The 25,074-nt window shown below is 30.4% G+C and overlaps 1 protein-coding gene across 1 annotated transcript; it reads left to right on the plus strand.

Moving 5' to 3' along the window:
• Positions 1-2,436: 2,436 nt before the first annotated feature.
• LOC130663724 (serine proteinase stubble-like) lies at positions 2,437-15,613 on the plus strand. Its single transcript, XM_057463138.1, has 5 exons — positions 2,437-2,653; positions 10,733-10,916; positions 12,808-13,112; positions 13,198-13,349; positions 13,464-15,613. The coding sequence occupies exons 1-5, from the start codon at positions 2,587-2,589 to the stop codon at positions 13,623-13,625; spliced, it is 870 nt and encodes a 289-aa protein (XP_057319121.1). The 5' UTR covers positions 2,437-2,586; the 3' UTR covers positions 13,626-15,613.
• The last annotated feature ends 9,461 nt before the right edge of the window (positions 15,614-25,074 follow it).

Raw genomic sequence — 25,074 nt, forward strand, 5'->3', positions numbered from 1 at the left:
CGGGAAGTTAGAATTTAGGACATATGAAACTTGTTCCTTATCCTATTATAGGATAACTTTATCCTAATATTGATTCCACAGGAAAAATTCTGTTGTTACAACAGGATTTTGTCCCGTTGCTCCCACAGGACTGTCTCCTGTTGCAGCATTTATTTTTTTTCCGTGTAGATGACTAAAAATAATTTTGACAATTCAAAAATAATAATAACAGTATAAAATAAAAAGTCTTGTAACTTAAAAAATTGTATATAGAAAATCATTTTAAAAAAAAAAATTAGAGAGGCAATATAATAATAAAAAATATTTTCTTTTAGACAAATCATATTATCAATACTTTAAGTAAGTAGGTCAAGTTTAGTAGAAGGTAGATAGAGTAAGACTTTAACACCTTCACTCTCAATTCCATACTGTCAAAGCATATTAAATATGTATAAGCAAGCTTATCAACATGTATTAAGTCATTTAAATGTCATTTGCGAAAATTAAATCTATTTCAAACTCTGTAAGGTAAGATATTGTTACAATCTTCTTTTAGATATTTTATATAGTAGAATATTGTAAATCGTAAAGTTGCTATTAGCTTAAAGATTAGCACTTGAGCTTATTGAAATAAATATTAGTGACTGTTAGCTCACCAAAATTTTAATTAATCGATAAATTCTCTTACTTATTATAAAAATTATTTATCAGAATTTTAACACAATGAAAAATCCCGGGTGGATCCGAATGACGGTATTTTACGGTAAACGTACTATATTTTACGACAAAGGTACGTTATTTTTACCGTAAATTTGAAGTAAGAGAACGATAGTTGACCGTAAAATTGCGGCACTCCGGCGTTATTTTACCGTTAAGTGAAGTATTGCACTGTAAAAACTATAAAAATCAAAAAGCATACAGTGCTTATGATAAAAATGCCGCAAATTACGGTAAATTGCCGTATTTTACCATGATTCTCCGAAAAGACCTATGACGGTAAAATACCGTAGATTACCGTAAATTGCAGCAAATGTTCTGTAGAAATACCTATTTTACGGTAAATTATGGCAAAATGCGGTGAATGACCGTAATTCGGATCCGCCAAGGATCACATAGTTTAAGCTGTAATAGCCCACAAATTTATCTACTAATTGTATCTACACATAATTTTGAAAATTATTTGTTTTCAAACTATTGATGGGCAGTACAGTGTATTACCTGAACGATCACTGGTATTTTATATTTATGTTGACATTTCGAAATAAAATGTGAGTTTACTAACTCTTTAAAGTTAAAAATGTTATCATTTTTGTGTTTAAATAAATGGGACGAAGCAAATAGAAATCATGTTAAAACTTATCGTCATTGATATCTTACGGTTGTGTGGTTGCCTGAAGGTATGAGTAGACCGATTAAAACGATTTTACCAATAATCGAAAAAGCTTATGAAAACTGGGATTTGATTTGATTTTAAGATTATTTGAACAAGAAGCTTACAAACTATTTTACGGTAGTAAAAATAAAGTTATTTTTTAAACCTTTCTCTCACGTTTCTAGTCCACTAAATCAGTTAAGATATAATTATTGCAGCAATCGAAAAAACTTGTCGAGATAAATTACTAATTAAATTTGTAGGCTTATTGAACTTGTGAGAAATAGTGCGACAAAGACAAGAATTACAATTAAGTTTTAAATCTTTCGTCGGCAGAATCTCTTCAATGAATTAATCGACTTTGATCGTTTTTGTGGTAATGGAACAGCCTTACTAGGCTTTAGAGCTCATAGAATTTTTACTAATTCAATGAGTTTTATTCAAGTATTTTTAAAAATTTTACTTCTTTAACAACTCAAAATATACTTGACTACAAAAACAAAAAATTTATTATTTCAAACAAAAATCTTATTAAAAGTTAAAAGAGAAGCAACATAACCTTTACAATAATCGATTTTCATTTTGTTTAAAGGACTTTAACTGACCGTGGTGAAAATTCAACCGTGAAACCCGCATGACCTAAAATCAGTAACTCAGAATACGGAAATGATGAGACATGTGATCATGTTATCACTGTAATTATTCTTTAATCATTATAAGTAATGATAAAAAAATATATACATGTTATCTATTGTATATATACATAAGTAAACTGTATTCAAAATTAATTTATCGGAAATTATGAAAACATTACTTAAAATATTTCAAATTCTTTCTATAACAGTAGAATATAAAAAAAAAAGACCTTGAGATTTATGAATGTTAATACTAATTTTTTCGGAATAAATTAAATTCGGTACGTTGGCCTCTATGAATGTTATACTAAGGACATTGCCACGGTAATTGTAATCTAAAATTCAAGACCTTAGTTTTTTTTTTTTTTAAATACACGCACTTATCATTCACCTAAAGCCCTGATGACAGCAATAATGTTATAAATACAAATACAATGAGTCAACTAATTCAAGAGCATCTCCGCCCCTCCTTCATTCATAATTTAAAAATAGGAGTGGGAGATAGGAACGTTTGCAACATATAAAGAACTCGTAAATGTTAAGAAGATGTGACAACTTTTTTCTCAACCAACAAGTAACTAAATTAAGCCAAGGGAAGAAATGGCTTGCACATTATTGATTATAATCGGAATTATAGCACAAACTCTTGCAGTAAATTATAATAACCGTAAGTATTATACAATTTTTTTTCTTTATGTATTTTTTTGTAAATTGATTTATTTTTATAATTAGGAATTTTATTACTTCATATAATTCAAAACAAACATTAAAATGTTGTATCAAACGCTCCGAGTCAAAAAATTTTTATGGTTTTTTTCCTTCAACATTAAATTCAAATTCTTCTTTTCTTCAAACTTCAAGAATTAATCTCAATAACTTCTTGTTTATAAATTTTTATCTGAATTTATCCTCCAATCCGACCATTACAATTTTCGCTTCATTTTTTTCTTAGCGCAGATCAGTCTAATTTCCTCGTTTGATTTTTTTCCCATTTTGACTTAGGACTCAAGATTCTTATTGCCTTTAAACTTATTTTGTCCTTACAAAATTTACTTCATTTTCTTCTTACGTACTGATTTAGAAATTATTTTTTCTTGTAGATTTAAGGTAGTAGTTTTAAAAACTAGCATTTCTTAGCAGAATAAACATTTTTCTTAACCTAAGTATGTTACTTACTTAAACCAAGAAATAAAAATATTTAGTTCAAGAAAGTTATGCACTTAATTAAAGAACTATTTATGAACGATTCATATGATTCGTTCAGGATTTTGCTAATATGTCGGAACTAACATTTTTCCAAATTATTGACTATAATATTTTTAATCTAAATTCTGTGTTTAGGATTTAAAAATGTGACTGACCATGAGGCCAATGTGGCTCAGTATATGTGGGCAAAGTAAACGTAGCACAGCAAAGGCTGGAATGGCTTAGTTGGTAAAGCTCTCGCGTGACGCCGAATCAGTCTGGGTTCGATTCCTTCGTTAATCGATAATTGATTTTCTCAATTTGTTTTAAATATTTAACTTATTGCGAAACTTGTCTATCCCTTATAAATGCTTCCGATAAAGTATTTATTTGCTTCACAGCATTGTTCGCAAAATTTGAACAAAAAAAAAAGTTGTACAATTGAAACATTTCAATAAAAAAATGACAAAAAAATAATTTTTTAAACCAAGAATAAACTTTCTTGGGCCAAGAAATTTTTTTTTTTGTCGCAAACAAAAAAATTTTTCTGCCAAGAGGTGAATATCTTTAATTGAGCAAATAAATTTATCGAGCTAAAAAAATTACTTTGTTATGGTTCAAAAACTTTTTTGTTTCAACTCAAGACATTTTTTCTTGACTTAAAAACGTAACAATCTTCAGCCAAGAAAACATTTTTTGGACCAAGAAAGTTTTTTCTTGGTTTAAAGAATTTATATTTCAGACAAAGAAAATGATGTATTCCGCGAAAGAAATGATTTCTTGATCCAAGTAATTTTTTCCTCTAATAACGCAATAAATTTCGCTTAGTTAAAGAAAAAAATTTCGGAGAAATTATCGAACAGTCAGGGAGGTGCTGAAAATTTTCAAAAAATCTACCTTCCATTCTGGCTGCCAGATAGCATTTTTTCCAATATATTATGAAATCGATTATTATGTTGTGATAAATTTACAAAACCCATCATGTTCAGATAACATCATCTACTTAATAATTCTGCAACAATGTGAAAGTTATTCTGATCTAAAAAATGTGTTACAATTCATTTGATAAATTTCAAGAATTTACTCTCTAAAAATGAATTAGTGAAATTCATTGCAAGTAATAACTATTCCTCTACACGGAAAAAAGAGCAGTTGAAAAATTACAGTTTCTACAGTAAAAATAGGCTTTCGGGGCAAAAATCTTTAAGCATTAAAACTTAAACTGTAATTTTCGAAATTTGTCATAGTAATAAAATTAATACAATTTGAAGCAGTAAATTTTACAGTTTAAAATGTAATTTTAGTTAAATAAATCTTTAAAGTATTATTTACTTTTTATTTTGAATTCTTGCTTTATTTAAAAATTAATAATTGATAGGTGAAACTGTAAAAATTAAGATTTATTGGTGATGTATTTTTTGCTTTCTGAAATCATTCCTCTTATTTATTCATAATATAAATATTACACTGTGAGTTATCAATTGTCGAGAATGTTAAATGATCTGATAAAAATCACAGCTCACACTGTAATTCTTAAACTCTATATCTTAAGAAGAACTCTACTATACGGAATAGTAATATTAACGATCGAAAATGTAATTTTAACTAAATTAATTTGTAAGAGAGTATTCACATATTGTAAATAAAAATTACAGTTTCGGATAGCAACTTGTAAATTTTAGTCGGTAAGTTTTACAGTTTGAAAATTTTATTTTTCAATATTTAATATTTCGCTTTTTAGTATCTCACTCACGCTAAGGCAGTGACCATAAGTCGAATAGCTTCAGGGAGGCATCTTACCCATAGCTCGAGTAACAAACGGCTACAAACAAATTTGAACTTGTGCTTTGTGCTTCTGTTTTATAGACAGTTCTTTATTAGATGTGAATGCGTCAAGTCATAAATTTTATGTGATTTTTTGAATTATTAAATAAAAGTTTATATCGTTAAAATTGATTTTTAATTGGTGGTTTTGTGGTACTATTCATCTACAATAGTTGATATTACTGATTAATATATAGATGAAGAAGCTCAATGTAAGAGGAAACTAAAAAATTATAGTAAGGAAAATTTGTTTTTTTTTTAGTCATTATTAATATTTTTCGTCATATTCGGACAATATTTATGAACCAGACATGGGATTAGCTGATTCTGTCACAACTTCTATTGAAGGTTATGAATATTTATTAACACAATTAAATCCGATAATAACTAAAAAACAAAAATTATTGTTCTATAGATATAAAAATTTTAATTATATAGATTTAAGAGAAAAAAATAAATATTGCTTTATAAAACTGTAAATTTTTTAATCTTAAACTATAGTTATCATTATTTTAAATATCGAATTTCGAAAAAAAAAGAATCTCTTTTGTCGAATGAAACTGTAAAGATTGTAGCTTATATATCATATTTTAGCAATTTCGAAGTATAAATTCAAGCAAAAAAAATACTTTTTACTATATGAAACTGTAATAATAAAATTTTTTTGTCTCAGGAAATAAAATTTGAAGAATTTGTAGAGAAAATTACAGTGTGAGATTGTAATTTTTCGAATACAATTTAAAATTATAAAATCTGTTTACTATAGAGAACTGGACAATATCGAGTGTGAAACTGTAATATTTGTTATGCCTGGATAAAAGTGTAATTTTTACAGTTTCAAAGTCGCAGCGCTTTACTACTATACGAAACTGTAATAAATACTCAGATATGAGTTAAATTTTTCAACTGCTCTTTTTTCCGTGAAATAAATAATTTTTGAAAGTGCTACATTTAACATAGGGTAGGGAGGGGCTAGTTGATCATAGGGGCAAGTTGTGCAATATCGAAATATCTCGAAAACTAAGCAACTTACAAGAAAAGTTTAAATAGTGAAAGGAAAGGGTTGCGGGAGGAAAACACATTGCGTGATTATCACTTGCCATTCGGTGCTCAGGCTCATTGACAGAACGCTTTGGTTTTTTTTATTTGCGTCAAAAAAAAAACAAGTATTCAGAATTTTTCCCCTATACTCGTATGAAAATACTTTTTCGTGATCACATAAGTATTCAAAGATAACTTAATCATTGCTAAATTACAAACCTAACAGCACATGAATTGATTAAATCCGATGCATCGTCTTAAAGTTATGGAAGGTCAAACCAAAAAGTGATCAATTAGCCCCTCCCTACCCTAGTATCAAAATCATTTTTATGTATTAAATTTAAAAGTTGTTGAGGATTTCTTAACAAAGACCCAAAGATAAATAAAAAAAAATCTGGGCAACGGTTGGCCCTGCCTGATGTGTCTACGACATCTATACTAATATATAAATCTATAGTCTCTGGATGTACGTGGTGTTTTTATTTCAAATTATGCGTCAAATGTCATTTTTACGACCCACTCATACTATATATCTATCCTTTTTGGAATTTTCGTCTGTCTGTTTGTACCTCTGTAACTAATCGACCACTCATCTCATTGAGATGAAATTTTTTATACATATACAAGACATTGTCACTTGAAATATAGGCTACTTTTTAAATCAATTAGAAATCAGAATTCGGGTATATAAATTATTATTCCAAAAGTATAATAAAAAAACAGATTAATTACAGCCATCAATTGTGTTTATTTCGTTAGCGTCAATTGTTTTTATATAACGCGTGTCAACTGTTTTTAAAATTTTTTTTATAGATTAGATTTTGTTTCATTTATCAATTGTTTCTGTCAATCGAATCGTATATCACATTTTATTAAACAGTCAAAATAAGAGTCTCAACTCTGATTTATTTGTAATTAAGTAAGAATGTAAATCTATTAAATTTAGTATCTCTGGAACTATAAAGCTTATGGACTTAAAATTCAGCAGGAACGTTTGTTATGCCATGTAGGTATCCCTTATAAAACGGTTTTGATAAAATTTACTCCTAAAGGGGGTGGCATGGGCGTCAAACGTTAATATGCTGCCGTTTTTCGAATATATGTGTTACGGGTGTCACGTCCGGGGTGGGTATTTTAATACTTAAATTAGATAATTCGCGGTTATCGATGCACAATAAAGAAATCAATAAAAGAAAATAGCGGGCTACCTTGTTCCCGTTTAATTAATACGCGTCAATTTAGACGTTAAAAATATATTAAAGCAACGTAATCAGTATCGAGGGTGGTTGCATACATGTGTCGTAACTCGCGCTTATTATGATTAGTATTATAGTAATTCGCCGAGCGGATGCGAATTCTATCGGGTTCTCAATTTATTTACCCTGCGTGGCTATTAGGGTATTAGGAATGAAAGAGAGGTGGGCTGCCGGATAGACCTCGAGAAGTCTTATTCTCTACGATTTGGGAAAGTGAAAGGTTTTGTGGAAATGATGAAACTTGTTTTAGAGAAAGAGAAGAATATATTCTGTTACCAGTGTGTTTACAATGCTTATTAATTCCTGTTACAATCTAGTGTTAGTAATGCGGTAGGTTTTTAAGTAGTGCGTTTGCTTACCCCTTTTGGGTGTGACCCGTGAATCTTCTAGTCACTTGCAATGAACAAGTCTATTCGCAACTCGAATCAGATTCGGAACGTACTCACAAGTTGAGCGTAATTCCTTTTTAGCGAATCGACTCCCGCACCGTACTCACAAGTTGAGCGTTGTGTGCGGAAATACTACTCACACGGAGCGTTAATTCGCCACAGAGTCCAAATGGGGTACAGATCAGTGTTTTGATCACCGAAGAACGTACTCACAAGTTGAGCGTAATTCTTTTATTAGCGAATCAATTGCAGGGCACTCACAAGTTGAGCGTTGCTGCTGCCACCATGGGGCTCAATTCGCTTGGTGAATCAACTTCTCTGTGCCAATTAGACCTGGATGATGGTATTATTCGAGCGTAGAACAGACTTGCTTGCACTACTGAGTTCAGTCTTTACTTGGTTACAATTGAGAGCGACTGACTGTCTTGGGAAGATTCTCGGGGGTTTATATACAGATTTTAGGGGTCTACTGCGCACCCTGAGTCTCTGGAAGGGATGTTTTAGAAGGTAAAGTGAATGTATGGTACCAAATGGGGTAGGTTACCCTTGGACATTCACTTCGTGACGCCACCAGATCTCTCTAATGCTTTCACCATAAGTGGGACATCCGAGAGATCTGGGTCCCAGGGTTGTTTTTCGTTAGAGATCTCAGTGTTGCGACATCAAACACCCAATGATTTTAATATTTACGTAGCAAACGTCACACGGGGTTAAAATTCAGCGTGAACGTTTATTATGTCATGTCGGTATCCCTCATGAAACGGCTTTGATAAAATCAACTCCATAGGGAGGTTCCCGTATGCGGAGTAATATTTTTTTCAAACTTCGGGACCCTGAGTGACGGAGTGAGTTCGAATTGAAATAAAATCCGTATTCACTCTTAATTCACTTCCGATTCTTTACACTATGTACTAGGGTGAAACAACCCGACTTTTTTTTGTTTTCGAGTTTCATAAGAAAATTTTTTGGTCTCACATGTTTTAAGAACCGCTTCCAAAAATGAGCTCGATAAAAAATTTTTAAGGGGTCGCTCGAGAAATTCGGAAATTCCAAAAATGATTGAAATTCCAATTCTTTTTTTTTCCGTGGCAGAAATCGTTTTTTATCTGTAAAATCAATGTCATTCTGAAAATTTTCTCTTAAAATATAGATTTTTAAGGACCGCTCAAGAATTTTGAATATTAACTCATAATAGTGAACTAATACTTTGAATTAATGTTTGTATTTTTTTGTAACTCAATTATTATAATATTTCATTGAAATACAACTTTTGCATAATCTAAAATATACTAGACAGACTTAAACACTAAAATGGGCTAAGATTTGAATAACAAAAAAAACCTGGAAATTAAATAAAAAAATATGTAAATAGCTCATTTTTTCTGTGTTTCGGGTTCTATTTTAATTCGTTATGATATACATTGATGGTAAAAAAATTGATATGCTTTAATATTAATATTCAAAGGTCGCTCGAAAACGTCGAAAAGACAACACTCGGAAACATTTAAAATTCTTAAGCGACGTTTAATTATTTAAATTTCGGGCTAAAGGAGAGGGTTCTTAAAATATGTTAAATCACAAAAGTTTCATATGAGACTCGAAAACAAAAAAAAAGGTCGGATTTTTTGGGTCACCCTAGTATGTATCTATGATAGATATTAAAAAATTTACTTTAAATTGTGAAGTTTATATTATTGATATTCTTATTTAATATTTTATGCTAATAAGATACAGTCCATATTCATGATATACATTTTCATAAACTAAAAAGTCAATAGTCACTATACCGCGATAACAATGATTGCAATTAAATTCTTACGATATAGTTTTCCAAGTATTTTGTCTAATGTAATTAAACAAAATTAATTTTTATAAATGCAAATAAGTTATATACTGATGAAGATAGAAATTTTGTGGATACGCCAGTACAACGACCATCCGTCTATGACAGAATTTACAATTCAAACTAACCGCATGCATTGGCTATAATTTTATTTAACTCTGACAGCGTCAGCGGAAAATGCAGTACAGTAGTACTCGGTATGTATGGCAGGTCGATGGGTGTCTCTCGAGCGATAAATACAATTATTGTGGGGTGCCAATCGCCAAGTGCATCAGTAGTCTGTTGTGTATGTAAAACACATCGAGCGGATTAAAAAAAAAACATATCGCTTCCGCTTTCTGACACTTGGATATACAACATCTAACTGTCAATTTTTCATTAAAAAAAAAATCAATCAATCATAGTTAAATTTTATTACTAATTTATAAATGATGATTTTAAAAATAAATTTTGCCACTACTCAACAGCATATAAATATAAGTTATTTTTCAATCAAGAATATTCGATTACATCGAAATTTCAGGGAATAACAATATCGCGAGGTCAAAGAGTACATGTATGAGCTAAAGAGGATATTTTTCAAAGGTTGGGATAACGCTCGCGCGCTTCCGATTCATGCCCGGCAAAGCATTGGCGTATTATCATGACCATGTTCCGCCTGGCTTTGACATATCTATTACGCGTTTCCGAATAGAGGTGACTTCGAATTCTATGGACAAACGGATCCACCGGGACGGGGTGAAACGCAGCTTTCCAATTAATCAGTCGAGGCGTGAAACGAGACGGCAGAGAGAGGGGAAATGCCAGACCTCGAAATTGTGGTGACAGATCCGTCGTATCTGTTCGCTTTAGTGCGAGAATTTCATTTGCAAGACAGATTTGATCAAACAATTAATTATCTATCTTCAAATCTCTAGCCTTACCATCTTCAATTATACTAGAATAGAATGTAACCGATGAAAAAAAAAAAAAAATCATTTATTGAATAACTACAGACGTATTTTTTATAGTTATTTCTTTTTTAAATTCTTTATGAAAAGCTTTATTTTATTTTTTATAAAGAATTTAATGCACGTACTTTGATGTTGGCCAATATTTTATTGAAAATCTATGAGTTTTGTTTCTTACAACTACTTAGATATAAAATAAAAAATAAATTTACAGCTTAACTTGTTACGTATTTATTTATTATTTACTACATGTTGCAGTCGCTGATGTACCATGTGGGGTAGCATTACCAATTTCACGGATGCCAAAAGTCGTGGGAGGTCAAAATGCACTTCCACGTGAATTTCCTTGGCTAGTGAGCATTACAAGAAAAGGGGGCCACTACTGTGGAGGATCGATAATTAACTCCAAGTTTATTCTTACTGCTGCTCATTGTCTTTGCTCGTAAGTTAATTTATTAAAAATGACAACTAAAAAAAATTAAACAAAAAATGTAATACTTATCAACAATTATACGGTTTATATTATTATTAAAACAAAGAGAAGATGTACGGGTTTAATCGCAAGACTGAGTTGCGTGGAAACATTGTGAGGAAAGGGATGGCGGACAATTAAAAGTCTGGAGCTCAACGCACACAACCGTAGGTCAACTTTCTACCCCCTACTGGGTTGTGGATAACGAGTTAAAGCGCGTGAATCCGACTCCCACTACGACTCTACAAACCATGATTGCGTGTGGATTACAGACCACTCGGTAGTTGCACCTACGACCACGTTAAAACATGATATAGCATCAAAAGGTCATCCAAATTCCAATCTCTCCCTCTTTCTCTCTGTCTCTGTCTAATTCCCTCCCTCTCCCTGCTAACTTTTACAAGCTTTTTTTTTTCATTCTTATACTTTTTCTCAACTTATATCTCGATCCAACTATTAATTTGTTTTTGTTCTCTTCCGGGTCAACGATAACATGACAGTTTTATCCAGTTTTAACGTGTCAGACAACGAGTTTTTACGACGCCTACAGGAATACCACTTAGTTTGTTGGCTTCATCTTCTTGACGTGCCTAGATAAATCTATTTTTCAACTTTATATATATATTTATCAGGGTGGCTCGAAAAAATTTTGATTTTTTTTTGCTCTTACCCTTCAAAAAATTTATCTATGATAAAAAAAATATTCTCACCAAGTTTGCTTTAAAAAATTCAACTTTAAAATGCCGCTCAAGAATTTTGAATCTTAAAAATAAAAAAAAAAAATCTGAAAACCGCCTGACTCTGCGAGCCAGCCCCAAAACTTCCCGCTGTTTTCGAGCTCAGGGAACTCGTAGACATTATTACTTGTAAATTTTTGAGCTCGAAGAGCTCAAAAATTTATTAGGCCGGTAAAACATATATTCACTGAAAAATTATAATTTTTGTCCGACGATATCTTTGGAACGAATAAACCGTTTTGAACGTTCTTGGTGGTAATTGAAAGGGCTCAACAAGACAAAACTGATTACATTTTGAGGCGAATTGGGCAAGTGGTTTATAAGTTATACGCAAAAAACGAAAAAAAAAAAAAATTTTTAATTTTTATTCTTCGTATAACTCGTAAACTACATGACCGATCTACTCCAAAATCTAATCAATTTAAAGTTTTGGTGAGCCCTGTCGATTGCTACCAAGTACGTTCAAATCGGTTGATTCGTTCCAAAGATATCGTCGGACAAAAAAAGTTGACACGCACACACACACACATACACACGGACGTCCATCCGGGAATAGTCAGAATAGCATGCTAGGACCTCAAAACGTCGACATCTGATGAAAACTCGATTTTCGAAAATGGAACCGAAACCAATAACTTCTCTTTTTTTGAAAATTTGCAATTTAGCGGGAAGTTAAAAAGAGTGTTTTCTTCCCTTTTTTTTTTTTTTTTGTTACCGCAAATGTTAATACCCATAAAATAATTAATACCCTGACAATTTTACCACAAAACATGAATTTTTAAAGGCCGCTCAAAAAAATAAAAAATTCAAAAAATTTCGTGATTCTTGCGCATCCTCATAAAGTTTGTATTTCAAAGTTAAATTTTCAGATCATTTATTTTTCATGTAGCAACATTTGCTGTAGCTAATAAAAAATTTTCCAAAAAAAAAGATACTCGATTTATTTTCATATTTTTAAGATTTTCAGAATTATTGATCGGCATCTTGAAGTTAAATCTTTTGATTTAAACTTGGTAAGAATCGTCTTTTTACCACAAACTAACTTTTTAAAGAAAAAAATTAAAAAATAAAGAATTTAACTTAACAAATTGATTGAACTTTGATATTTTAAAACTTTATTTCAGTGGTACCGATTCAATTCCTGCGAGACAATTTCGAGTCACACTAGGGGAGTACAATTTACGAGAACCTGAGGTTCCTGCTGCTATAGTAGAAAATGTACGAAGAGTAATAGTACATCCAGAACACACGTGTGGACAATATGTGAACGATATCGCTATTCTTGAATTAGAATCGCCAATAACTTGGTCAGCAAGTGTACAACCAGCGTGTTTTCCAACAGCTCAAGGAGAACCTGGTTATAGATTGTATGAAAATGAACCAGCTATTGCTGCTGGATGGGGATGGCTCGGCGAAGATAGATCAAAATGTATATATAAATATCTCCTTATTTATCATTTATTTGTTTCGAGAAATAATAGAAGTAGGATTAAAATAATTTATTTTTATTAAAGATAAGCGAACCGATGTCTTACAGAAAGTTGGAGTCAATGTTGTAAATAATGAAATCTGCAAAGAATGGTATAAAGAAGAGGGAAAAAAAACACGCGTAGAATCTCAACAAATGTGTGCGGGATATGAATCTGGTGGCCGAGACGCTTGTTGGGTAAGTAATTTAATTGAAAACTAAAGGAAAATATATACAAAAGAATACATTTCTTTAATTAGCATATTCATTAAACTTGAGTTCTATCTCTATATTTAGTTTCCTTTGTTTCAGGCTGACAGCGGCGGCCCATTAATGGTCAAAAATTTTTTAAAAGAGGGAACAATTGTCGTAGGGGTTGTTTCTTCAGGAGTCGGTTGCGCTAGACCACGACTTCCGGGAATATATACAAGAATATCTGAATATATACCTTGGATCATGCAACAAACACATTAAACACTTGATTTAAAAACAAATTTGTAAAATCAGATAATTTTTCTGTGACCTAAGTACTCGATAAATCTACAATCTAGTCAGTGACCATTAACTTTCTTCTGTGAAAATTTCATGTACCTGAAGATCGGAACGTTTTGCACGGAGCGAAAATAAAAAAAAAAAACAGAATGAAAAGTAAAAATCTACTGGATCTAGATTTCTGAAATGTTTCGCATCGGTGCTAGGATGTCAGCCGAAAATTACAGGTCACCCCCAAACTCCAAAACTACCCCTTAAATCATGAGCCTGAAGTTAGCAGACAAAAGAAAAATAAAATATTTGACAGCGGATATCTTTTAAACAATTTGAATTATAAACAATTAAATGAATGGAATAGAATTCTATTGAAATAAACTAGATATGCTAGCAATTTTTTTTTTTTTTTTAGCTCACTGTTTTGGATTTATTCAAAAACAAAATTTTTAGCAAGCTAACCTGACATTTCAAATGATCGGAATAACTTCATATTGTATTACTTTCTTGATGGCACTATTATCTAAGGGCGCCTTCGTTTTTTTTTTTTTTTTGAAAATCGAAAAAAAACTTTAGCACGTCATAATTTTTGAACAAATCGTTGAAACAAAAAAAAAATCACCTCTTCGTTTTTTCATTATTTAGAGGTGCAATTTTTTTATTTTCGAAAATTGCTGTCATATTTTGAAAAAATGATAAAAACAAATTTTTCGAATTTTTTAACTAAGCATATGAGTGAGAAAAATTATTTTAAAGATTGAACTAAACATGCCGTCTTTTTCTCTTTCCAAGAGAAGTCTAGAGTCTACAAAAAATTCCATGGCATTTTATGATAAGTTCGGTAGTTTCGCTGGAAAAGTAAAAAGATCTCGAAATTTCCTATAAATTTGACTTCAAGCTTCCATAACTTTTGAACAGATGGATTTATCAAAAAATCATAAGAGACCTTTTTTGTAGAACATAAAATTCCCTACAAAAATGTATTTTAGGCTTATTTTGGTAAAAAAAACGCCATTAACGAGGTATAAAATTCAAAAAACTTAAAATTTTGATTGACTGAGCATATTGACCATTTAATTTTAGAATAGAAAAAAAATGAAATCATGCATACGTAGCTCTTGGAAAGAGAAAAAGACGGCATGTTTAGTTCAATCTTTAAAATAATTTTTCTCACTCATATGCTTAGTTAAAAAATTCAAAAAATTTGTTTTTATCATTTTTTCAAAATATGACAGCAATTTTCGAAAATAAAAAAATTGCACCTCTAGATAATAAAAAAACGAAGAGGTGATTTTTTTTTTTTGTTTCAACGATTTGTTCAAAAATTATGACGTGCTAAAGTTTTTTTTCGATTTTCAGAAAAAAAAAAACGAAGGCGCCCTTAGATAATAGTGCCATCAAGAAAGTAATACAATATGAAGTTATTCCGATCATTTGAAATGTCAGGTTAGCTTGCTAAAAATTTTGTTTTTGAATAAATCCAAAACAGTGAGCTAAAAAAAAAAAAATTGCTAGCATATCTAGTTTATTTCAATAGAATTCTATTCCATTCATTTAATTGTTTATAATTCAAATTGTTTAAAAGATATCCGCTGTCAAATATTCTATTTTTCTTTTGTCTGCTAACTTCAGGCTCATCTTAAATCACCCTTGAGCAGTCAAATTAATTAAGCATAAATTTTTTTAATTTTCGTTGCACGAAAAACGTTCCGATCTTCAAGTACATAAAATTTTAGAATTCTAAAGAAACTGATATAATTGCTTCAGTGCGTATGTATTTCTGTTAGTATGTAAGTAAGTACGTATGTATGGGTGTATGTATGTATGTATCAAAAAAGTTATATATGTATTTCACAATATTTTTACACCAATTTTGGTTATTCTCGCCTGATTGACAGGGTTCATTAAAGCTAAAAGCTGTTTGACTTTTAGATCAATCAATTAAATCAGTGATAACTTCCCGAATGTAAATAAAAATAAAAGCAAATACAACAATTCATTTGTAAAAAAAATTTTTTTTTAATAATTTAAAAACTGATTAACCAATTAATTTAGAAATCTAAACAGGTCAATTCGTTTAAAAGATCATAAATTTTTTTTTTTATTAATTTTGTCTAAAGATATTTTTCAAATAAATTAATTGATTTGAATGAATTCTGCAGCAACCAAATAAGTTTATCAATAAATTTATAATTTTATTTAGCGACCATAATTTTGATGTATATAAATTTTATTTAATGCCAAGTTGGTCAAAATCAATATGTATTTTTTTTTTATTGTTCCAGTGTATATAGCCGCATTAACGGCCTTTACACTTTTTGCCTTTATATCGCAACTGCTTACTTTTTTCTACCTACATTGTGCGGCTGTGGCCCGACTTATGCTTGTACTGTACTGCATCATTACGGTGATCCACCCCCCCCCCCCTCCCCCACCTTGGCTGTGGGAGTATAGCGGCAAGGGAAACCACAGAGAAAACTATTGACAGTACAGTTCGGTTTGGGTGAGGCTCTAGTGACCGATAAAATTCCCATTTTACCGATCACAAGATCCTTATCCGCGCCTAACGGTCAGAGACCTCCGATCAAGCTCAACGCGTGGCTAAGCGGTCACCCAGCCAAGTAGCGATCGTGCTTGATGCTGCTTAACTTTGGTGATCGCCCGAGCCACACGGAAGCCGCTCGGCTGCCTCTGCCCGTTTCAAAAGCAATATGTATTAAATTCAACAATATGAATAGAATTACATGTATGTATTTTATCAAGACTATTATCATCTATTCAAAAATTAATATACATCTACCTATATAATAATTTTGTTCAAGGCTTGAGCAAGCCTGGTCTCAAGTGCGATAGACGTTAGTATCTTTTCCTACTTATGTGTCTTGCTGCAGATACTTGTGGCCAGATTTCAATAGCAAGTCTAGTGCAAGCCTTATACAAGAAATTCGCGCCAGATTATAACTCAATTCTGGAGGAAGACTATAGTTGAAAATAGTTGCGCATGGCTTGCTCAAGATCTGCTCAAGGCTCAACATTGACCTTGAGCCTTGAACAGATCTTGAGCAAGCCATGCGTAAGTATCTGTCGTAAATTACTGGTGCAAGAAATATGCGAGAAATTTTTAAACTGCACCGTATCTAAGATTTCTTCAATATTTTTGTGTATAATGCCTTGAGCAAGTCATGCACAAGTCTTGTTGACGATTTCTTGTTACATGATCGTGTGCAAGACCCATACGTATAGGAAAAGACACTAGTGACTAGGGGTTTTGCTCAAAGCACTGGCACCAGAATCTTGCTCAAGCATGCGTTATTTGAGTACTATTCTTATTGAATAACTTGTTGAAAGTGTTAGTAACTGTTCAAATATTTCATATTGAATATAGCAGTTTCAGAGTGTAACTCAATGTACCCTTGCTATAGACTGCTTATTACCAGTATGAGATATCACTAAACAGTATCTAGCATGGTGGCCACATTTTTAGAAAACCTGGAAATGTCAGGAAAATATAAATAAATATACTGAAAAAATTTTTACTTTTTTTTTTTTTTTTACTGAAAAAATCCGATCAATTTTTTTTTTTTGTCAAAATTGTTCAAAAAGTAGCGCAGCGCGAATGCCATTGTAATACCATCTTGAAAAAAGTTACTAGAAATTGATTCCAATAGCGAAAAAATGAATCAGTTAGAAAAAAAAGTCTTAGTAGTAACCAATCGTCAGAAACTTCAAGGTATTACCATTCATATTTACAAGTTAAAAACCCAAAAACATTAAAAATATACATAAATATTGCACTAATAAGTTTCACTATATTTATTATTCGCGTACTTGATTAATATTTTATAAAACGTTCTTATTTATGAAATTTATACTAGGGAAAATAAAAAATTGATTTGTATGTTATTATTGAATAAGTTATACAAAAACAGATTTAAAATAAAAAATAAAAAATAATTCATTTAATAAAAAAAAAAAAAACCTTTGATCATTGATAAATAATAAAATAACTGAGAAGATTGAGTCAGTCCAAGCATTCCATTTCAGAAAAGTACTATGCTTACCTAGAAGCACACCTAACCACGCACTACGAGTAGAACTCAGCCTTCCTAAACTTTGTCTTACCGCATACAAACTGTCTATGAAATTTTTGATAAATATATTGGAGTCTAAGAATGATAGACTGACTAAAACCTGCTTCTTACGTTAAGTAGATCTATGTGATGATCCACGAGGGATGATAGGTGATTCAAACTACAACTGGGCAACACAAATAAAAAATATTCTTACCAGAATGAACGCTTCCTACCTTTGAGGAAACTGGAATGCGTCAGTATGGAGCGCAAACCTGTCCACGGCATTAAATAATCTCAAATTCACTCGGAGGCAAGAAGACATCAATGTGCATCAAAACTCTAGAACGCGTATCTTTTACTTTCCCATGCCTCCGCACATCTGTGCTGCCTATCACCTCACTCGACACTCTTTAAACTCTTCATAAGCGCATTATCACTCAGTTGAGACTGGCCAGCCAATACATGACTATTATTTGTACCCATCAAGGAGTCTGCAAAATAGATCCCGAGACAGTTGACCACGTGCTGTTTTCATGTGATTTTTATAAAAAGGAACGATCCAGCTTTCTTCTCCCTTAGTTTCTCTTTCTTAAAGAGCAAAACCTCGGAGTTGTCTCTATTTTAGATCTAAAGAGCAATGAAGTTCTGAAGGATATTGTTAACTACATGCAGTGCTGCTTGCACAAGCGAAACAAATTCCTTGAAGACAGTTAATTCAACATTGTTAAGACTTATTTCTCCCTTTTTCTTATTAAATAAAATATATGTAATTTTTCTAGATTTGCAGCCCTCCTTGCAGTAAAGGCAAGATGTATCCTCTTCTATATGGAAGAAAGATTATTATTATTACTATCCCTCGCGGTTTTCATGATACGGTTTGAACACTGTATTAAAAGAGCATACACGTAGTCGATAACAAGTAGTTTTACCGTATTTATACGGTATGTTTGTGAAATTTAATTACGGTATTCCTACAGAGCTTATACTGCGTTTATACGAAGCTTATACGGCATTTCTACCGTATTAATACGTTATTTCTACCGTAATAATACGGTACTTCTACTGTATTAATACGGCATTTCTATAAGATTAATACTTCATGTATATGATATTAATACGAAATTTCTACCGTAACAATATGACATTGTTAGCACAATAATACGGCATTTCTACTGAATTTATACGGCATTTCTACCGAGTTCACACAACAATTCTACTGATTTAATGAGGTGTTTATACGGAATTTATCCAGTACAAGGTAAAAAAAACTATATATAATTATTAATGATAAATGGCTCTATATAATTATTTATATTGCTTTACAATGTATTATGTCACTCGTATATTTTTAATCATATAGTAGAGATTCTATAGACTTTTGATTAAAATATTTTTGTTAAAGCTCAAGTTCAAATTCAGAGATAAATTATTTATGGAAACATTGATAATAAATATTTTTGTCATTATGTAATATAGGTTGTACTATATTACCATCAAACAAGGTACAATATCGGTCATTAATTCTTGCGCGGTAGCATAACATCGGGAAAAAAAAAACTTCTCTAAAGGAAAATATGTATCACTTTTTTATACAAATATTATCTATAAAAAAAAAAAATTGTAAAAAAAAAATACAATATTTAAAAATATATCTATATTAATTAAATGTAAAATTATAAATATGAATTGTAAAATAAGTGAATAAAAAAAAGTCCCTATAAAAAAAATCTCTAGATTTATAAATCACTAAAAAAAAATTACAATAAAAAAAAAAATTCCTACAAAGAAACATTTGCATATCTAAACATCTACTTAAAAAAAATATATAAAAATGAAAATCTCTACAAATAAAATATCTATAAAAAATCGGCTGTTTTGGAAAATCTCTATAAATCATCACATGTACAAATAAATATCTGAATAAAGTATAACCTCGAGAACTGGAAGCATTGCCACCACGTGCTCATAATCATGAATAAGTTCGTGTTGTAATATATAAGTATAAATAATAATAATAATAAAAATTATGGTTATTATTATGTTATTAAGAAAAATATAATAAATAATTTTAAACTTATAATAAGTGACTTCGAAAAACGTGAAAGATTCAAATCTGATAACTCCAAAGCACTGAGCCTGTAATAATTCATATAATTTTAATTTTTTTAATTTTATTAGTTAAACTTTATTTGAGAATATCATAAAATTATTATTATTTATTTTATAATTTTTAATTTTGTTTGACTATCAAGCCGTATGCCAGGATTCGATGAACGTCCAAAAATCACTTTTCTTTTTTAACTTCCCGCTAAGAGAATCGACGATTTTCGAAAAATTGGGAAGTTATTGTTTTCACCCCGATTTTCGAAAGTCGAGTTTTCATCAGATGTTGACGTTTTGAGGTCCTAGGAAGCTATTCTAACTATTTTCAGAATGATGTCCGAGTGTATATATATATATATATATATATACTAATGCAAAAAATTAAAGGAGCAGAAAAATTTTATAAATTTTTTAGTGATTTTTGGAAGGCTGTAACTTGGTGAAAAAAAATCGTATCGAAAATTTAAAAAAAGCATTTTATAGCTTGAAATCTCTAGTTTAGGTGTATTTTTTCAAAATTTTTTAAAAGCTCCGATTATTGCGCAAACATGAGAAATACCGCGAGCCAAAAAATTTCTAAATTTTTTTTTTTTTTCGAAGAGCCCACGGACCGCGGAAAAATTCTTTCAACTAAACGAATGCATACATCGTTTAGCAAATTTATTCAGCTTCAATTTGGTTTTTTTTTTAACCTCGTAGGTCGATTTGTCGCAGAGATATCAGCCTTCAATTGATTATGATTACACAATTAAAGGAACAAAACTTGCTCCTTTAATTGTTTAGCTAAACGTTGATCGATGATTCCCAAAAAACGGTACGATAGATCAATTCAAAAATTTACAGGGGTCTTGGGGGTACATTAAGCTAAAAAAGTCCCTGGCAACATTATTTTTTTTATCGATATATGCAGAGTAGCGGTTGATTTACTAAAAAACCAAAAAAAGTCATTTTTTTGTACTTTCTTCTAATGGATGTTAAAAATAAAAAAAAATTTTTTTTTTAAAAAATGATGACAGGATCTTGTAGGGAATTTATTCAAGTTTTTAACGCCGCCCTTCAACTTTCTGTGCGATCATTGGTACCTGAAATATCGAAGATCAAAGCCAAAAGGATCACTTTCTATTTGAAGGCTGATATCTCTGCGACAAATCGTCCTACGAGGTTAAAAAAAAAAACCAAATTGAAGCTGAATAAATTTGCTAAACGATGTATGCATTCGTTTAGTTGAAAGAATTTTTCCGCGGTCCGTGGGCTCTTCGAAAAAAAAAAAAAATTTAGAAATTTTTTGGCTCGCGGTATTTCTCATGTTTGCGCAATAATCGGAGCTTTTAAAAAATTTTGAAAAAATACACCTAAACTAGAGGTTTCAAGCTATAAAATCCTTTTTTTAAATTTTCGATACGATTTTTTTTCACCAAGTTACAGCCTTCCAAAAATCACTAAAAAATTTATAAAATTTTTCTGCTCCTTTAATTTTTTGTATTAGTATATATATATATATATATATACACTCGGACATCATTCTGAAAATAGTTAGAATAGCTTCCTAGGACCTCAAAACGTCGACATCTGATGAAAACTCGACTTTCGAAAATCGTCGATTCTCTTAGCGGGAAGTTAAAAAAGAAAAGTGATTTTTGGACGTTCATCGAATCCTGGCATACGGCTTGAAAGTCAAACAAAATTAACAATTATAAAATAAATAATAATAATTTTATGATATTCTCAAATAAAGTTTAACTAATAAAATTAAAAAAATTAAAATTATATGAATTATTACAGGCTCAGTGCTTTGGAGTTATCAGATTTGAATCTTTCACGTTTTTCGAAGTCACTTATTATAAGTTTAAAATTATTTATTATATTTTTCTTAATAACATAATAATAACCATAATTTTTGTTATTATTATTATTTATACTTATATATTACAACACGAACTTATTCATGATTATGAGCACGTGGTGGCAATGCTTCCAGTTCTCGAAGTTATACTTTATTCAGATATTTATTTGTACATGTGATGATTTATAGAGATTTTCCAAAACAGCCGATTTTTTATAGATATTTTATTTGTAGAGATTTTCATTTTTATATATTTTTTTTAAGTAGATGTTTAGATATGCAAATGTTTCTTTGTAGGAATTTTTTTTTTTATTGTAATTTTTTTTTAGTGATTTATAAATCTAGAGATTTTTTTTATAGGGACTTTTTTTTATTCACTTATTTTACAATACATATTTATAATTTTACATTTAATTAATATAGATATATTTTTAAATATTGTATTTTTTTTTTACAATTTTTTTTTTTTATAGATAATATTTGTATAAAAAAGTGATACATATTTTCCTTTAGAGAAGTTTTTTTTTTCCCGATGTTATGCTACCGCGCAAGAATTAATGACCGATATTGTACTTATCACTCTATCAAATAACGAAGGAGTACCCGCGCCAGAATGGTCACAATTTCGGAATATAAGACTTCTGAAATAAGTTTCTTACCAGGGACACTACAAATCGTAGGCGCTACCTAGTGGCGCGCACCGAACTATTCTCGCTGCTGCTGCCTAGCACCAGTGACTTCCCTCTCTTCCATATATATCTTTTCTCCCAAGAAATTTTTCTCTCGGTTTGAGTAACTTTTTTTTTTTTGGTTGGAGCATACGAAAATTCTTTTGTTAAACAAATAGTAATTATTCCAAGAAATTTTATTTTTTTCAAACAAAAAAATGCAATATTGCTACAATAACCTGGCACGGCTTTCTTCAATAAAATATCTCTTATTTTAAGAAATAAAAACTTTTAAAACAATTAAAAATTTTTCGACTAAAGCATAAAAATATGTTAACTTGAGGAAAAAAAATTTTGATTCAAAGTAAAGATTTCAAAATAATTATTTATTTGATGTAAAAAAAATTTTATTTTCCGAATCGTTAAAAAAAATTTTCTTGTATCAAGAATATTTTTCTTAGTTCAAGTTAACTGTATTTTCTGTGTAGAGAAACTAAAATTTAAAAGACGCGTGAAGGTTTTTATAATGTACAAATGAAGAACTTTATGAGCTAAAAAAAGACTTTTATGTCAAAATAGCCATACGACATAAACACTGCAGTGTTTAGACATGTTTCAATTGAAGAATGAAATTTTTAATCATAAAATAATCCTAGTTATTAATATTGATCCTAAATGTATTTCAAAATTATCTGATGTTCTTGCGAATCATTACTACACAGAAAAAACAGTTAACTCGAATCAAGAAAACAATTCCTGATTCAAGAAATTTTGTTTTAACGATTCGGAAAAGTAAAATTTTCTTGCACCAAGTAAATAATTAGCTTGAAATTTTAATCTTGAATCAAAATTTTTTTTCCTCAACTAAACATATTTTTATGTTTAAATTGAAAAATTTTTACTAGTTTCAAGAGTTTTTATTTGTTAATGAGAGAAATTTTTTTGAAAAAAATTTTTTTGTGAAAGTAAAAATAAACTAGTTCATTTTTACAGCTGTACTTTTTTATTGACAAATTGAAAGCAGAACATAGTGAAGAGATGAGCCATTTAAGAATACAAGTAGTAGTAAAACATATTGTATCTGTTATAGAATCTGAAGATTGTTTGTTAATAAAACTGAAAGATATGAAAAGTATTTTTCAGCCTGTAAGAGTGAGACGGCATAATCACTGTATAAATGCGGCATAACCACCATATTTATACCGCATAAATACCGTTTAAATACGGTGCGAGCATTATATGAATACCGTGTAACCACTGTTTAAATGAGGTATAGCAACCGTATAAATACGGTATAACCGACGTTTAAGTACAGCATAAAAACCATATAAATGGAGTATAATCATTGTACAAATACGGTATAGCAAGAGCGTAAATACGGTATAAACACAGTATAAATACGGTACAGTCCCTATATAAATTTGGTATCAACACAATATATTTACGGTATTAATACGGTAATAAAATTTCACAAACATACCGCATTTATACCTAGGGTATACCGTAATAATACTTATACCCAAAAAATACTCGGAAAACACCGTAGAAATACCGTTATGGCAATTCCGCGAGGGATAATAAAATAAAGTTTCATTTAATGACAAATGACTTATACCATTTTATTTTAAATTAAATAAATATTTTCAATGATTCAATACTACCACATAACACTTGGAAAAGGCAGGGAATTTCAGTTTTAAAAATCTATGGTCATCATGTCCAGTTATCCAACGTTTAACAGTTCATTAGACGTTTGAAGATCAGTTGGCGTGATAATAAAATAGATTTTTTGGCAGATAATAGATAGTTTTATAATTTTATTTGTTTTTGACCAACTTGGCACTAAATAAAATGTATCAATAACTTTTCACTTACTAAGATTCGTTCAAATCAGCCAATTCATTCAAAAAATATCTTGAGCAATAATTTAGAGAAATAATAGTTATTTTTTACTTGATTTTGAGATTTCATATCTAATACTATTTAATGGAAAAGAAATAATTGTAAAATCCTAGAACTCAAAAATGTACGTTTGATTGAGAAATTTTTTCAAGGTTTAAATGCTAAAAAACAAAAAATCTGTAAATCGCCTGATCCTGCAGACCAGCCCTGAAACTTCCCGCTGTTTTCGAGTTCAAGAAGCTCGAAATCATGATTGTCAATACACTTTCAAGCTCTTTAAGCTCAACAATCGTAATGTCGCACATTCCATTGCGAAAATTCAAGTGATAAACAATAACAAAAAAAAAATAATAATGAAGTAAATCGTTGTTTTTTTTTAACTTATATCAGCAATATCTTTGAAAATAATGAACCAATTTTGACGTATAAAATAGCATTTCACGCAGATTTCTAACCTCGAACATTGAAAATTTTTAACTTCCCGCTAAGAAAATTGTAAATTTTCGAAAATTCGGGAAGATTGTTTTCATCCCGATTTGCGAAAATCAAAATTTCATCAGATGTCGACGTTTCGAGGTCCTAGAAAGCTATTCTGACTATTTTAAGAATGATGTCCGAGTGTATGTGTGTGCGTGTGTGTATGTGTGACCGGTCTATAACTTCTTAACTAATGAACCAATTTGGATGGTTAAGGCGGCAATCGAAAGAGCTTGTTGGCCATCAACTTGTCTGATAATTTCAGATCATTTGATCAAGAAGACTCGAAAATATCGGCGAATTACGAAAAACAAATTTTTTTTTCTTTTAATTTTTTATTGATTTCTCGGAAACGACTTTTACAATCGACT

This window comes from Microplitis mediator, chromosome 2 (genome assembly GCF_029852145.1).
Source record: "Microplitis mediator isolate UGA2020A chromosome 2, iyMicMedi2.1, whole genome shotgun sequence".
NCBI classification, from domain to species: domain Eukaryota; kingdom Metazoa; phylum Arthropoda; class Insecta; order Hymenoptera; family Braconidae; genus Microplitis; species Microplitis mediator.

What these genes read in the sequence shown, in the direction of transcription:
- LOC130663724 (XM_057463138.1), top strand. Translation starts at nt 2,587, where the DNA reads ATGGCTTGCACATTATTGATTATAATCGGAATTATAGCACAAACTCTT. An exon ending in TGCAGTAAATTATAATAACC is followed by an intron (nt 2,654 to 10,732) that starts GTAAGTATTATA and finishes TACATGTTGCAG; the next exon opens with TCGCTGATGTACCATGTGGG. An exon ending in GCTGCTCATTGTCTTTGCTC is followed by an intron (nt 10,917 to 12,807) that starts GTAAGTTAATTT and finishes ACTTTATTTCAG; the next exon opens with TGGTACCGATTCAATTCCTG.